At 59.0% G+C, this 14,653-nt stretch overlaps 1 protein-coding gene across 4 annotated transcripts in view; it reads left to right on the forward strand.

The window, feature by feature from the left end:
* The first annotated feature begins 7,581 nt into the window (after positions 1–7,581).
* The window catches only part of LOC131574225 (octapeptide-repeat protein T2-like), a 26,579-nt gene continuing 19,507 nt past the window's right edge, over positions 7,582–14,653 (forward strand). The window contains exons 1-4 of one of the 4 annotated variants that reach the window (XM_058828645.1): positions 7,582–7,705; positions 8,182–8,357; positions 9,556–10,772; positions 13,115–13,336. In XM_058828645.1, the coding sequence (XP_058684628.1) occupies positions 8,220–8,357; positions 9,556–10,380 (963 nt within the window). In that variant the 5' untranslated portion in view covers positions 7,582–7,705; positions 8,182–8,219 and the 3' untranslated portion in view covers positions 10,381–10,772; positions 13,115–13,336. Of the gene's footprint in view, positions 7,706–7,726; positions 8,358–9,555; positions 10,775–13,114; positions 13,337–14,653 lie in introns of those variants that run through there. The other 3 variants (XM_058828643.1, XM_058828642.1, XM_058828644.1) reach the window with 3 other exon arrangements.

Below are 14,653 nucleotides of genomic sequence, written 5' to 3' on the forward strand. Positions count from 1 at the left end.
GAAGGAAGGCAGGAAGGCAGGAAGGCAGGAGGGAAGGCAGGAGGGAAGGCAGGAAGGCCGGAAGGAAGGAAGGAAGGAAGGAAGGAAGGAAGGAAGGAAGGAAGGAAGGCAGGAAGGAAGGAAGGAAGGAAGGAAGGAAGGAAGGAAGGAAGGAAGGAAGGAAGGAAGGGAGGGAGGGAGGGAGGGAGGGAGGGAGGGAGGGAGGGAGGGAGGGAGGGAGGGAGGGAGGGAGGGAGGAAAGAAGGCAGGAAGGCAGGCACGCAGGCAAATGGGAAGGCAGGAAGGCCGGAAGGCAGGCCGGCAGGAAGGAGGCAGGAAGAACGGAAGACAGGAAGGGAGGCAGACAGGAAGGTAGGCAGGAATGCCTGCAGGCAGTCAGGAAGGCAGGAAGGCCGGCCGGAAGGCAGGCATGCAGGAAGAAATTCAGGAAGACAGAAACAAAGGGGGGCGCAGGCAGGGGAAAAAAGAAGGCAGGAATGAAGCAAGGATGGAAGGAAGGTAGGCAGGCAGGCAGGCAGGCAGGCAGGAATGCAGGCAGGAAGGCGGGCAGGAGGGCAGAAAGAAAGGAAGGCAGGCAGGCAGGAAGTCAGGCAGGCAGGCAGGCAGGCAGTCAGGCAGGCAGGAAGGCAGGCAGGAAGGCAGGCAGGCAAGCAGGCAGTCAGGAAGGCAAGCAGGCAGGCAGGAAGGAAGGAAGGCAGGAAGGCAGGCAGGCAGGAAGGAAGGCAGGAAGGAAGGCAGGAAGGCAGGAAGGCAGGAAGGCAGGAAGGCAGGAAGGCAGGCAAAAAAAAAGGCAGGAAGTAAGGAAGGCTGGTCGGCAGGAAGGAGGCAGAAAGGAAGGAAGACAGGAAGGGAGGCAGCCAGGAAGGTAGGCAGGAATGCCGGCAGGCAAGAAGGAAGGCAGGAAGGCCGGCCGGAAGGCAGGCATGCAGGAAGAAAGTCAGGAAGACAGGAACAAAGGCAGGCAGGGAAAAAAGAAGGCACGAATAAAGGAAGGGAGGAAGGAAGGTAGGCAGGTAGGAAGGCAGGCAGGCAAGCAGGAATGCAGGCAGGAAGGCGGGCAGGAAAGCAGAAAGGAAGGAAGGCAGGCAGGCAGGAAGTCAGGCAGGAAGACAGAAACAAAGGCAGGCAGGGAAAAAAGAAGGCAGGAATAAAGGATGGCAGGAAGGCAGGCAGGAAGGCAGGAAGGAAGGCAGGCAGGAAGGCAGGATGGAAGGCAGGCAGGAAGGCAGGAAGGCAGGAAGGCAGGAAAGAAGGCAGGAAGGCAGGAAGGCAGGTAAAAAGGAAGGCAGGAAGTAAGGAAGGCTGGTCGGCAGGAAGGAGGCAGGAAGGAAGGAAGACAGGAAGGGAGGCAGACAGGAAGGAAGGCAGGAAGGAAGGCAGGAAGGCCGGCCGGAAGGCAGGCATGCAAGAAGAAATTCAGGAAGACAGGAACAAAGGCAGGCAAGGAAAAAAGAAGGCAGGAATGAAGGAAGGCAGGAAGGAAGGTAGGCAGGTAGGAAGGAAGGCAGGAAGGCAGGAAGGCAGGAGGGAAGGATGGAAGGAAGGGAGGGAGGGAGGGAGGGAGGGAGGGAGGGAGGGAGGGAGGGAGGGAGGGAGGGAGGGAGGGAGGGAGGGAGGGAGGGAAGAATGAAGGCAGAAAGGAAGGAAGGCAGCTGGGAAGGCAGGTAGGTAGGAATGTAGGCAGGAAGGCGGGCAGGAGGGCAGAAAGAAAAGAAGGCAGACAGGCAGGAAGTCAGGCAGGCAGGAAGGAAGGCAGGCAGGAAGGCAGGAAGGAAGGAAGCAAGGAAGGCAGGTAGGAAGGCAGGCAGGCAAGAGGGCAGGAAGACAGGTAAGAAGGAAGGTAGACAGGAAGGCAGGCAGGCAGACAGGCAGGAGGTATGGAAGGCATGCATGACGGAAGGCAACAAAAAGGCAGGCAGGTAGGAAGGCAGGTAGGAAGGCAGGTAGGAAGGCAGGGAGGCAGGAAGGAAGGCAGGAAGGAAGGCAGGAAGGAAGGAAAGAAGGAAGGCAGGTAGGAAGGAAGGGAGGCAGGAAGGCAGGAAGGAAGGCAGGAAAGAAAGGGAGGGAGGGAGGGAGGGAGGGAGGGAGGGAGGGAGGGAGGGAGGGAGGGAGGGAGGGAGGGAGGGAGGGAGGGAGGGAGGGAGGGAGGGAGGGAGGGAGGGAGGGGAAGAATGAAGGCAGAAAGGAAGGAAGGCAGCTGGGAAGGCAGGTAGGTAGGAATGTAGGCAAGAAGGCGGGCAGGAGGGCAGAAAGAAAAGAAGGCAGGCAAACAGGAAGTCAGGCAGGCAGTAAGGAAGGCAGGCAGGAAGGCAGGAAGGAAGGAAGGAAGGAAGGCAGTCAGGAAGGAAGGAAGGGAGGCAGGAAGGCAGGAAGGCCGGCCGGAAGGCAGGCATGCAGGAAGAAAGTCTGGAAGACAGGAACAAAGGCAGGCAGGGAAAAAAGAAGGCACGAATAAAGGAAGGGAGGAAGGAAGGTAGGCAGGTAGGAAGGCAGGCAGGCAAGCAGGAATGCAGGCAGGAAGGCGGGCAGGAAAGCAGAAAGGAAGGAAGGCAGGCAGGCAGGAAGTCAGGCAGGAAGACAGAAACAAAGGCAGGCAGGGAAAAAAGAAGGCAGGAATAAAGGATGGCAGGAAGGCAGGAAGGAAGGCAGGAAGGAAGGCAGGCAGGAAGGCAGGATGGAAGGCAGGCAGGAAGGCAGGAAGGCAGGAAGGCAGGAAAGAAGGCAGGAAGGCAGGAAGGCAGGTAAAAAGGAAGGCAGGAAGTAAGGAAGGCTGGTCGGCAGGAAGGAGGCAGGAAGGAAGGAAAGGAGACAGGAAGGGAGGCAGACAGGAAGGAAGGCAGGAAGGAAGGCAGGAAGGCCGGCCGGAAGGCAGGCATGCAAGAAGAAATTCAGGAAGACAGGAACAAAGGCAGGCAAGGAAAAAAGAAGGCAGGAATGAAGGAAGGCAGGAAGGAAGGTAGGCAGGTAGGAAGGAAGGCAGGAAGGCAGGAAGGCAGGAGGGAAGGAAGGAAGGGAGGGAGGGAGGGAGGGAGGGAGGGAGGGAGGGAGGGAGGGAGGGAGGGAGGGAGGGAGGGAGGGAGGGAGGGAGAGGGAGGGAGGGAGGGAGGGAGGGAGGGAAGAATGAAGGCAGAAAGGAAGGAAGGCAGCTGGGAAGGCAGGTAGGTAGGAATGTAGGCAGGAAGGCGGGCAGGAGGGCAGAAAGAAAAGAAGGCAGACAGGCAGGAAGTCAGGCAGGCAGGAAGGAAGGCAGGCAGGAAGGCAGGAAGGAAGGAAGCAAGGAAGGCAGGTAGGAAGGCAGGCAGGCAAGAGGGCAGGAAGACAGGTAAGAAGGAAGGTAGACAGGAAGGCAGGCAGGCAGACAGGCAGGAGGTATGGAAGGCATGCATGACGGAAGGCAACAAAAAGGCAGGCAGGTAGGAAGGCAGGTAGGAAGGCAGGTAGGAAGGCAGGGAGGCAGGAAGGAAGGCAGGAAGGAAGGCAGGAAGGAAGGAAAGAAGGAAGGCAGGTAGGAAGGAAGGGAGGCAGGAAGGCAGGAAGGAAGGCAGGAAAGAAAGGGAGGGAGGGAGGGAGGGAGGGAGGGAGGGAGGGAGGGAGGGAGGGAGGGAGGGAGGGAGGGAGGGAGGGAGGGAGGGAGGGAGGGAAGAATGAAGGCAGAAAGGAAGGAAGGCAGCTGGGAAGGCAGGTAGGTAGGAATGTAGGCAAGAAGGCGGGCAGGAGGGCAGAAAGAAAAGAAGGCAGGCAAACAGGAAGTCAGGCAGGCAGTAAGGAAGGCAGGCAGGAAGGCAGGAAGGAAGGAAGGAAGGAAGGCAGTCAGGAAGGAAGGAAGGGAGGCAGGAAGGCAGGAAGGCCGGCCGGAAGGCAGGCATGCAGGAAGAAAGTCTGGAAGACAGGAACAAAGGCAGGCAGGGAAAAAAGAAGGCACGAATAAAGGAAGGGAGGAAGGAAGGTAGGCAGGTAGGAAGGCAGGCAGGCAAGCAGGAATGCAGGCAGGAAGGCGGGCAGGAAAGCAGAAAGGAAGGAAGGCAGGCAGGCAGGAAGTCAGGCAGGAAGACAGAAACAAAGGCAGGCAGGGAAAAAAGAAGGCAGGAATAAAGGATGGCAGGAAGGCAGGAAGGAAGGCAGGAAGGAAGGCAGGCAGGAAGGCAGGATGGAAGGCAGGCAGGAAGGCAGGAAGGCAGGAAGGCAGGAAAGAAGGCAGGAAGGCAGGAAGGCAGGTAAAAAGGAAGGCAGGAAGTAAGGAAGGCTGGTCGGCAGGAAGGAGGCAGGAAGGAAGGAAGACAGGAAGGGAGGCAGACAGGAAGGAAGGCAGGAAGGAAGGCAGGAAGGCCGCCGGAAGGCAGGCATGCAAGAAGAAATTCAGGAAGACAGGAACAAAGGCAGGCAAGGAAAAAAGAAGGCAGGAATGAAGGAAGGCAGGAAGGAAGGTAGGCAGGTAGGAAGGAAGGCAGGAAGGCAGGAAGGCAGGAGGGAAGGAAGGAAGGGAGGGAGGGAGGGAGGGAGGGAGGGAGGGAGGGAGGGAGGGAGGGAGGGAGGGAGGGAGGGAGGGAGGGAGGGAGGGAGGGAGGGAGGGAGGGAGGGAGGGAGGGAGGGAGGGAAGAATGAAGGCAGAAAGGAAGGAAGGCAGCTGGGAAGGCAGGTAGGTAGGAATGTAGGCAGGAAGGCGGGCAGGAGGACAGAAAGAAAAGAAGGCAGACAGGCAGGAAGTCAGGCAGGCATGAAGGAAGGAAGGCAGGAAAAGGAAGGAAGCAAGGAAGGCAGGTAGGAAGGCAGGCAGGCAAGAGGGCAGGAAGACAGGTAAGAAGGAAGGTAGACAGGAAGGCAGGCAGGCAGACAGGCAGGAGGTATGGAAGGCATGCATGACGGAAGGCAACAAAAAGGCAGGCAGGTAGGAAGGCAGGTAGGAAGGCAGGTAGGAAGGCAGGGAGGCAGGAAGGAAGGCAGGAAGGAAGGCAGGAAGGAAGGAAAGAAGGAAGGCAGGTAGGAAGGAAGGGAGGCAGGAAGGCAGGAAGGAAGGCAGGAAAGAAAAGGAGGGAGGGAGGGAGGGAGGGAGGGAGGAGGAAGGGAGGGAGGGGAGGGAGGGAGGGAGGGAGGGAGGGAGGGAGGGAGGGAGGGAGGGAGGGAGGGAGGGAGGGAGGGAGGGAGGGAGGAGGGAGGGAGGGAGGGAGGGAGGGAGGGAGGGAGGGAGGGAGGGAGGGAGGGAGGGAGGGAGGGAGGGAAGAATGAAGGCAGAAAGGAAGGAAGGCAGCTGGGAAGGCAGGTAGGTAGGAATGTAGGCAAGAAGGCGGGCAGGAGGGCAGAAAGAAAAGAAGGCAGGCAAACAGGAAGTCAGGCAGGCAGTAAGGAAGGCAGGCAGGAAGGCAGGAAGGAAGGAAGGAAGGAAGGCAGGCAGGAAGGAAGGAAGGGAGGCAGGAAGGCAGGAAGGAAGGAAGGAAAGAAAGGCAGGGAGGGAGGGAGGGAAGGAGGGTGGGAGGGAGGGAGGGAGGAAAGAAGGAAGGGAGGAAGGGAGGAAGGGAGGAAGGAAGGAAGGAAGGAAGGAAGGAAGGAAGGAAGGAAGGAAGGAAGGAAGGAAGGAAGGAAGGAAGGAAGGAAGGAAGGAAGGAAGGAAGGAAGGAAGGAAGGAAGGAAGGAAGGAAGGAAGGAAGGAAGGAAGGAAGGAAGGAAGGAAGGAAGGAAGAGGGAGGGAGGGAGGGAGGGAGGGAGGGAGGGAGGGAGGGAGGGAGGGAGGGAGGGAGGGAGGGAGGGAGGCAATTGGGAAGGTAGGAAGGAAGGAAGGCAGGCCGGCAGGAAGGAGGCAGGAAGGACGAAAGACAGGAAGGGAGGCAGACAGGAAGGTAGGCACGAATGCCTGCAGGCAGTCAGGAAGGCAGGAATGCCGGCCGGAAGGCTGGCATGCAGGAAGAAAGTCAGGAAGACAGGAAGAAAGGCAGGCAGGCACGCAGTCAGGCAGGGAAAAAAGAATGCAGGAATGAAGCAAGGATGGAAGGAAGGCAGGCAGGTAGGAAGGCAGGCAGGCAGGCAGGAATGCAGGCAGGAAGGCGGGCAGGAGGGCAGAAAGAAAGGAAGGCAGTCAGGCAGGAAGTCAGGCAGGCAGGAAGGCAGGCAGGCAGGAAGGCAGGCAGGCAGGAAGGCAGGCAGGCAGGCATGCAGGAAGGAAGGCAGGAAGGAAGGCAGGAAGGCAGGAAGACAGGCAAAAAAAAAGGCAGGAAGTAAGGAAGGCTGGTCGGCAGGAAGGAGGCAGAAAGGAAGGAAGACAGGAAGGGACGCAGCCAGGAAGGTAGGCAGGAATGCCGGCAGGCAGGAAGGAAGGCAGGAAGGCCGGCCGGAAGGCAGGCAGGTAGGCGGGCAGAAAAGCAGAAAGGAAGGCAGGCAGGCAGGAAGTCAGGCAGGCAAAAAGGCAGGCAGGAAGGAAGGCAGGCAGGAAGGAAGGCAGGAAGGAAGGCAGGAAGGAAGGCAGGAAGGAAGGCAGGAAGGAAGGTAGGAAGGAAGGCAGGTAGGAAGGCAGGCAGGAAGGAAAGCAGGCAGGAAGGAAGGCAGGGAGGCAGTAAAGCAGGCAGGCAAGAGGGCAGGAAGACAGGTAAGAAGGAAGGTAGACAGGAAGGCAGACAGGAAGGTAGGCAGGAGGTATGGAAGGCATGCATGAAGGAAGGCAACAAAGAAGGCAGGCACGTAGGAAGGCAGAGAGGAAGGCAGGGAGGAAGGCAGGGAGGCAGGAAGGCAGGCAGGAAGGCAGGAAGGCAGGCAGGAAGGCAGGAAGGAAGGCAGGAAGGCAAAAGGGAGGGAGGGAGGGAGGGAGGGAGGGAGGGAGGGGAGGGAGGGAGGGAGGGAGGGAGGGAGGGAGGGAGGGAGGGAGGGAGGGAGGGAGGGAGGGGAGAATGAAGGCAGGAAGGAAGGAAGGCAGCTGGGAAGGAAGGTAGGTAGGAATGTAGGTAGGAAGGCGGGCAGGAGGGCAGAAAGAAAAGAAGGCAGGCAGGCAGGAAGTCAGGCAGGCAGGAAGGAAGGCAGGCAGGAAGGCAGGCAGGAAGGAAGGCAGGTAGGAAGGCAGGCAGGCAGGCAGGCAGGCAGGCAGGCAGGCAGGAGGAAGGCAGGAAGGAAGGCAGGCAGGAAGGAGGAAGGAAGGCAGGCAGGAAGGCAGGAAGGCAGGAAGGAGGGAGGGAGGGAGGGAGGGAGGGAGGGAGGGAGGGAGGGAGGGAGGGAGGGAGGGAGGGAGGGAGGGAGGGAGGGAGGGAGGGAGGGAGGGAGGGAGGAAAGAAGGCAGGAAGGCAGGCACGCAGGCAAATGGGAAAGCAGGAAGGCAGGAAGGCAGGCCGGCAGGAAGGAGGCAGGAAGGACGGAAGACAGGAAGGGAGGCAGACAGGAAGGTAGGCAGGAATGCGTGCAAGCAGTCAGGAAGGCAGGATGGCCGGCCGGAAGGCAGGCATGAAGGAAGAAATTCAGGAAGACAGGAACAAAGGCAGGCAGGGAAAAAAGAAGACAGAAATGAAGCAAGGATGGAAGGAAGGTCGGCAGGCAGGAAGGCAGGCAGGCAGGCAGGAATGCAGGCAGGAAGGCGGGCAGGAGGGCAGAAAGAAAGGAAGGCAGGCAGGCAAGCAGGCAGTCAGGAAGGCAGGAAGGCAGGCAGGAAGGAAGGAAGGCAGGAAGGAAGGCAGGCAAAAACGAAGGCAGGAAGTAAGGAAGGCTGGTCGGCAGGAAGGAGGCAGGAAGGAAGGTAGGCAGGTAGTTAGACAGGCAGGCAAACAGGAATGCAGGCAGGAAGGCGGGCAGGAAAGCAGAAAGGAATAAAGGCAGGCAGGAAGTCAGTCAGGCAAAAAGGCAGGCAAAAAGGCAGGCAGGAAGGAAGGCAGGAAAAAAGGAAGGAAGGCAGGTAGGAAGGCAGGCAGGCAAGGGGGCAAGAAGACAGGTAAGAAGGAAGGCAGACAGGAAGGCAGGCAGGAAGGCAGGCAAGAGGTATGGAAGGCATGCATGAAGGAAGGGAAGAAAGAAGGCAGGTAGGTAGGAAGGCAGGTAGGAAGGCAGGTAGGAAGGCAGGGAGGCAGGAAGGAAGGCAGGAAGGAAGGCAGGAAGGAAGGAAGGAAGGCAGGCAGGAAGGCAGGAAGGCAGGCAGGAAGGCAGGAAGGCAGGCAGGAAGGCAGGCAGGAAGGAAGGCAGGAAGGCAGGAAGGCAGGAAGGCAGGAAGGAAGGAAGGAAGACAGGAAGGGAGGCAGACAGGAAGGCAGGCAGGAATGCCGGCAGGCAGGAAGGAAGGCAGGAAGGCCGGCCGGAAGGCAGGAATGCAGGAAGAAAGTCAGGAAGACAGGAACAAAGGCAGGCAGGGAAAAAAGAAGGCAGGAATGAAGGAAGGCAGGAAGGAAGGTAGGCAGGTAGGAAGGCAGGCAGGCAGGCAGGAATGCAGGCAGGAAGGCGGGCAGGAAAGCAGAAAGGAAGGCAGGCAGGCAGGAAGGCAGGAAGGATGGCAGGAAGGCAGGGAGGCAGGGAGGGAGGGAGGGAGGGAGGGAGGGAGGGAGGGAGGGAGGGAGGGAGGGAGGGAGGGAGGGAGGGAGGGAGGGAGGGAGGGAGGGAGGGAGGGAGGGAGGGAGGGAGGGAGGGAGGGAAGAATGAAGGCAGAAAGGAAGGAAGGCAGCTGGGAAGGCAGGCAGGCAGGAATGTAGGCAGAAAGGCGGGTAGGAAAGCAGAAAGGAAGGAAGGCAGGCAGGCAGGAAGTCAGGCAGGCAGGAAGGAAGGCAGGCAGGAAGGCAGGAAGGAAGGAAGGAAAGAAGGCAGGTAGGAAGGCAGGCAGGCAAGAGGGCAGGAAGACAGGTAAGAAGGAAGGTAGACAGGAAGGCAGGCAGGAAGGCAGGCAGGAGGTATGGAAGGCATGCATGAAGGAAGGCAAAAAAGAAGGCAGGCAGGTAGGAAGGCAGGTAGGAAGGCAGGGAGGCAGGAAGGAAGGCAGGAGGGAAGGCAGGCCGGCAGGAAGGAAGGAGGGCAGGAATGAAGGAAGGCAGGCAGGCAGGAAGGAAGGCAGGCAGGAAGGAAGTCAGGGAGGCAAGAAGGCAGGATGGAAGCCGAGAAGGCAGTCAGGTAGGAAGGCAGGAAGTCAGGCAGGAAGACAGGTAGGCAGGCAGGCCGGCAGGAAGGAGGCAGGAAGGCAGGAAGGCAGGAAAGAAGACAGGCAAGTATGAAAGCAGGCGGGTAGGGGCGAAGGCAGGCAGGCAGGAAAGAAGGGAGGGAGGAAGGCAGGAAAGAAGGGAGGAAGGGAGGAAGGGAGGAAGGGAGGGAGGAAGGGAGGGAGGAAGGGAGGAAGGGAGGAAGGGAGGAAGGGAGGAAGGGAGGAAGGAAGGAAGGAAGGAAGGAAGGAAGGAAGGAAGGAAGGAAGGAAGGAAGGAAGGAAGGAAGGAAGGAAGGAAGGAAGGAAGGAAGGAAGGAAGGAAGGAAGGAAGGAAGGAAGGAAGGAAGGAAGGAAGGAAGGAAGGGAGGGAGGGAGGGAGGGAGGGAGGGAGGGAGGGAGGGAGGGAGGGAGGGAGGGAGGGAGGGAGAGAGAGAGGGAGGGAAGAATGAAGGAAGCAGGAATATAGGCAGGAAGGCAGGAGGGCAGGAATGATGAAGGCAGGAAGGCAGGAAGGCAGGAAGGCAGGCAGGAAGGAAGTCAGGGAGGCAAGGAGGCAGGATGGAACCAAGGAAGGCAGCCTGGTAGAAAGGCAGGAAGTCAGGAAGGAAGGCAGGAAGGCAGGAAGGCGGCAGGAAGGCAGGAAGGCAGGCAAGGAGGCAGGAAGTTATGAAAGCAGGCGGGTAGGGGGGAGGACAGGCAGGAAGGCAGGCAGGAAGGCAGGAAGGAAGGCTGTAAGGCTGGCAGGAAGGAAGACAGGCAAGAGGGCAGGCAGGCAGGTAGGAAAAAAGGCAGAAAAGAAAGGAGGCAGGAAAACAGGCAGGGGGTACGGAAGGCAGGCACGAAGGAAGGCAGGCACGAAGGAAGGCAGGAAGGGAGGAAGGGAGGAAGGAAGGAAGGAAGGAAGGAAGGAAGGAAGGAAGGAAGGAAGGAAGGAAGGAAGGAAGGAAGGAAGGAAGGCAGGAAGGAAGGAAGGAAGGAAGGAAGGAAGGAAGGAAGGAAGGAAGGAAGGAAGGAAGGAAGGAAGGAAGGAAGGAAGGAAGGAAGGAAGGAAGGAAGGAAGGAAGGAAGGAAGGAAGGAAGGAAGGAAGGAAGGAAGGAAGGAAGGAACGCAGGCAAAAAGGAAGGCAGGAATAAAGGAAGGCTGGTCGGCAGGAAGGAGGCAGGAAGGACAGAAGACAGGAAGGGAGGCAGACAGGAAGGTAGGCAGGAATGCCGGCAGGCAGGAAGGAAGGCAGGAAGGCCGGCCGGAAGGCAGGCATGCAGGAAGAAAGTCAGGAAGACAGGAACAAAGGTAGGCAGGGAAAAAAGAAGGCAGGAATGAAGGAAGGCAGGAAGGAAGGTAGGCAGGCAGGAAGGCAGGCAGGCAGGCAGGAATGCAGGCAGGAAGGCGGACAGGAAAGCAGAAAGGAAGGAAGGCAGGCAGGCAGGAAGTCAGGCACGTAAAAAGGCAAGCAAAAAGGCAGGCAGGAAGGAAGGCAGGAAGGAAAGCAGGCAGGAAGGCAGGCAGGCAAGAGGGCAGGAAGACAGGTAGAAAGGAAGGCAGACAGGAAGGCAGGCAGGAAGGCAGGCAGGAGGCATGGAAGGCATGCATGAAGGAAGGCAACAAAGAAGGCAGGCAGGCAGGAAGTCAGGCAGGCAGGAAGGAAAGCAGGCAGGAAGGCAGGAAGGAAGGAAGGAAGGAAGGCAGGTAGGAAGGCAGAAGGAAGACAGGTAAGAAGGAAGGTAGACAGGAAGGCAGGCAGGAAGGCAGGCAGGAGGTATGGAAGGCATGCATGAAGGAAGGCAACAAAGAAGGCAGGCAGGTAGGAAGGCAGGTAGGAAGGCAGGGAGGCAGGAAGGAAGGCAGGAGGGAAGGCAGGCCGGCAGGAAGGAAGGAGGGCAGGAATGAAGGAAGGCAGGCAGGCAGGAAGGAAGGCAGGCAGGAAGGAAGTCAGGGAGGCAAGAAGGCAGGATGGAAGCCGAGAAGGCAGTCAGGTAGGAAGGCAGGAAGTCAGGCAGGAAGACAGGTAGGCAGGCAGGCCGGCAGGAAGGAGGCAGGAAGGCAGGAAGGCAGGAAAGAAGACAGGCAAGTATGAAAGCAGGCGGGTAGGGGGGAAGACAGGCAGGAAGGCAGGCAGGAAGGCGGGAAGGAAGGCTGTAAGGCTGGCAGGAAGGAAGGCAGGCAAGAGGGCAGGCAGGCAGGTAGGAAGGAAGGCAGGAAGGAAAGGAGGCAGGAAAAGAGGCAGGGTGTACGGAAGGCAGGTACGAAGGAAGGCAGGCACGAAAGAAGGCAGGGAGGGAGGGAGGGAGAGAGGGAGGGAGGAAAGGAGGAAGGGAGGAAGGAAGGATGGAAGGAAGGAAGGAAGGAAGGAAGGAAGGAAGGAAGGAAGGAAGGAAGGAAGGAAGGAAGGAAGGAAGGAAGGAAGGAAGGAAGGAAGGAAGGAAGGAAGGAAGGAAGGAAGGAAGGAAGGAAGGAAGGAAGGAAGGAAGGAAGGAAGGGAGGGAGGGAGGGAGGGAGGGAGGGAGGGAGGGAGGGAGGGAGGGAGGGAGGGAGGGAGGGAGGGAGGGAGGGAGGGAGGAAAGGAGGAAGAGAGGAAGGGAGGAAGAGAGGAAGGGAGGAAGGAAAAAGGCAGGAAGGCAGGCAAAAAAGATGGCAGGAAGGAAGGAAGGAAGGCCGGCAGGAAGGCAGGCAAAAAAGATGGCAGGAAGGAAGGAAGGAAGGCCGGCAGGAAGGAGGCAGGAAGGACGGAAGACAGGAAGGGAGGGAGACAGGAAGGTAGGCAGGAATGCCTGCAGGCAGTCAGGAAGGCAGGAAGGCCGGCCGGAAGGCAGGCATGCAGGAAAGAAGTCAGGAAGACAGGAACAAAGGCAGGCAGGCACGCAGTCAGGCAGGGAAAAAAGAAGGCAGGAATGAAGCAAGGATGGAAGGAAGATAGGCAGGCAGGAAGGCAGGCAGGCAGGCAGGAATGCAGGCAGGAAGGCGGGCAGGAGGGCAGAAAGGAAGGAAGGCAGACAGGCAGGAAGTCAGGCAGGCAGACAGGAAGGCAGGAAGGAAGGCAGGAAGGCAGGAAGGCAGGAAGGAAGGAAGGCAGGGAGGGAGGGAGGGAGGGATGGAGGGAGGGAGGGAGGGAGTGATGGAGGGAGGGAGGGAGGGAGGGAGGCAGGGAGGGAGGGAGGGAGGAAGGGAGGGAGGAGAGGAGGGAGGAAGGGAGGGAGGAAGGGAACAAGGCGGGAAGGCAGGCAGGAAGGCAGGAGTGCAGGAATGAAGGAAGGCAGGCAGGCAGGAAGGCAGGTAGGAAGTAAGTCAGGGAGGCAAGGAGGCAGGATGGAAACCAGGAAGGCAGCCAGGTAGGAAGGCAGGAAGTCACGCAGGAAGGCAGGCAGGCAGGCAGGCCGGCAGGAAGGAGGCAGGAAGGAAGGAATGCAGGAAAGAAGGCAGGCAAGAAGGCAGGCAGGTATGAATACAGGAGGGTAGGGGGGAAGACAGGCAGGAAGGCAGGAAGGAAGGCAGGAAGGAAGGGAGGGAGGGAGGGAGGGAGGGAGGGAGGGAGGGAGGGAGGGAGGAAGGAAGGAAGGAAGGAAGGAAGGAAGGAAGGAAGGAAGGAAGGAAGGAAGGAAGGAAGGAAGGAAGGAAGGAAGGAAGGAAGGAAGGAAGGAAGGAAGGAAGGAAGGAAGGAAGGAAGGAAGGAAGGAAGGAAGGAAGGAAGGAAGGAAGGAAGGAAGGAAGGAAGGAAGGCTGGAAGGCAGGCAAAAAGGAAGGCAGGCAAAAAGGAAGGCAGGAAGTAAGGAAGGATGGTCGGCAGGAAGGAGGCAGAAAAAAAGGAAGACAGGAACAAAGGCAGGCAGGGAAAAATGAAGGCAGGAATAAAGGAAGGCAGGAAGGAATGTAAGCAGGTAGGAAGGCAGGCAGGCAGGCAGGAATGCAGGCAGGAAGGCGGGCAGGAAAGCAGAAAGGAAGGAAGGCAGGCAGGCAGGAAGTCAGGCAGGCAAAAAGGCAGGCAAAAAGGCAGGCAGGAAGGAAGGAAGGCAGGAAGGAAGGAAGGAAGTCAGGTAGGAAGGCAGCCAGGCAAGAGGGCAGGAAGACAGGTAAGAAGGAAGGTAGAGAGGAAGGCAGGCAGGAAGGCAGGCAGGAGGTATGGAAGGCATGCATGAAGGAAGGCAACAAAGAAGGCAGGCAGGTAGCAAGGCAGGTAGGAAGGCAGGTAGGAAGGCAGGGAGGCAGGAAGGCAGGAAAGAAGGCAGGAAGGAAGGCAGGAAGGAAGGCAGGAAGGAAGGCAGATAGGAAGGAAGGCAGGCAGGCAGGAAGGCAGGAAGTAAGGGAGGGAGGGAGGGAGGGAGGGAGGGAGGGAGGGAGGGAGGAAGGAAGGAAGGAAGGAAGGAAGGAAGGAAGGAAGGAAGGAAGGAAGGAAGGAAGGAAGGAAGGAAGGAAGGAAGGACGGAAGGAAGGAAGGAAGGAAGGAAGGAAGGAAGGAAGGAAGGAAGGAAGGAAGGAAGGAAGGAAGGAAGGAAGGAAGGAAGGAAGGAAGGAAGGAAGGAAGGAAGGAAGGAAGGAAGGCAGGAAGGAAGGAAGGCAGGGAGGGAGGGAGGGAGGGATGGAGGGAGGGAGGGAGGGAGTGATGGAGGGAGGGAGGGAGGGAGGGAGGCAGGGAGGGAGGGAGGGAGGAAGGGAGGGAGGAGAGGAGGGAGGAAGGGAGGGAGGAAGGGAACAAGGCGGGAAGGCAGGCAGGAAGGCAGGAGTGCAGGAATGAAGGAAGGCAGGCAGGCAGGAAGGCAGGTAGGAAGTAAGTCAGGGAGGCAAGGAGGCAGGATGGAAACCAGGAAGGCAGCCAGGTAGGAAGGCAGGAAGTCACGCAGGAAGGCAGGCAGGCAGGCAGGCCGGCAGGAAGGAGGCAGGAAGGAAGGAATGCAGGAAAGAAGGCAGGCAAGAAGGCAGGCAGGTATGAATACAGGAGGGTAGGGGGGAAGACAGGCAGGAAGGCAGGAAGGAAGGCAGGAAGGAAGGGAGGGAGGGAGGGAGGGAGGGAGGGAGGGAGGGAGGGAGGGAGGGAGGAAGGAAGGAAGGAAGGAAGGAAGGAAGGAAGGAAGGAAGGAAGGAAGGAAGGAAGGAAGGAAGGAAGGAAGGAAGGAAGGAAGGAAGGAAGGAAGGAAGGAAGGAAGGAAGGAAGGAAGGAAGGAAGGAAGGAAGGAAGGAAGGAAGGAAGGCTGGAAGGCAGGCAAAAAGGAAGGCAGGCAAAAAGGAAGGCAGGAAGTAAGGAAGGCTGGTCGGCAGGAAGGAGGCAGAAAAAAAGGAAGACAGGAACAAAGGCAGGCAGGGAAAAATGAAGGCAGGAATAAAGGAAGGCAGGAAGGAATGTAAGCAGGTAGGAAGGCAGGCAGGCAGGCAGGAATGCAGGCAGGAAGGCGGGCAGGAAAGCAGAAAGGAAGGAAGGCAGGCAGGCAGGAAGTCAGGCAGGCAAAAAGGCAGGCAAAAAGGCAGGCAGGAAGGAAGGAAGGCAGGAAGGAAGGAAGGAAGTCAGGTAGGAAGGCAGCCAGGCAAGAGGGCAGGAAGACAGGTAAGAAGGAAGGTAGAGAGGAAGGCAGGCAGGAAGG

The sequence above is a fragment of the Poecile atricapillus genome, unplaced genomic scaffold, assembly GCF_030490865.1.
Source record: "Poecile atricapillus isolate bPoeAtr1 unplaced genomic scaffold, bPoeAtr1.hap1 scaffold_161, whole genome shotgun sequence".
Lineage (NCBI taxonomy): Eukaryota > Metazoa > Chordata > Aves > Passeriformes > Paridae > Poecile > Poecile atricapillus.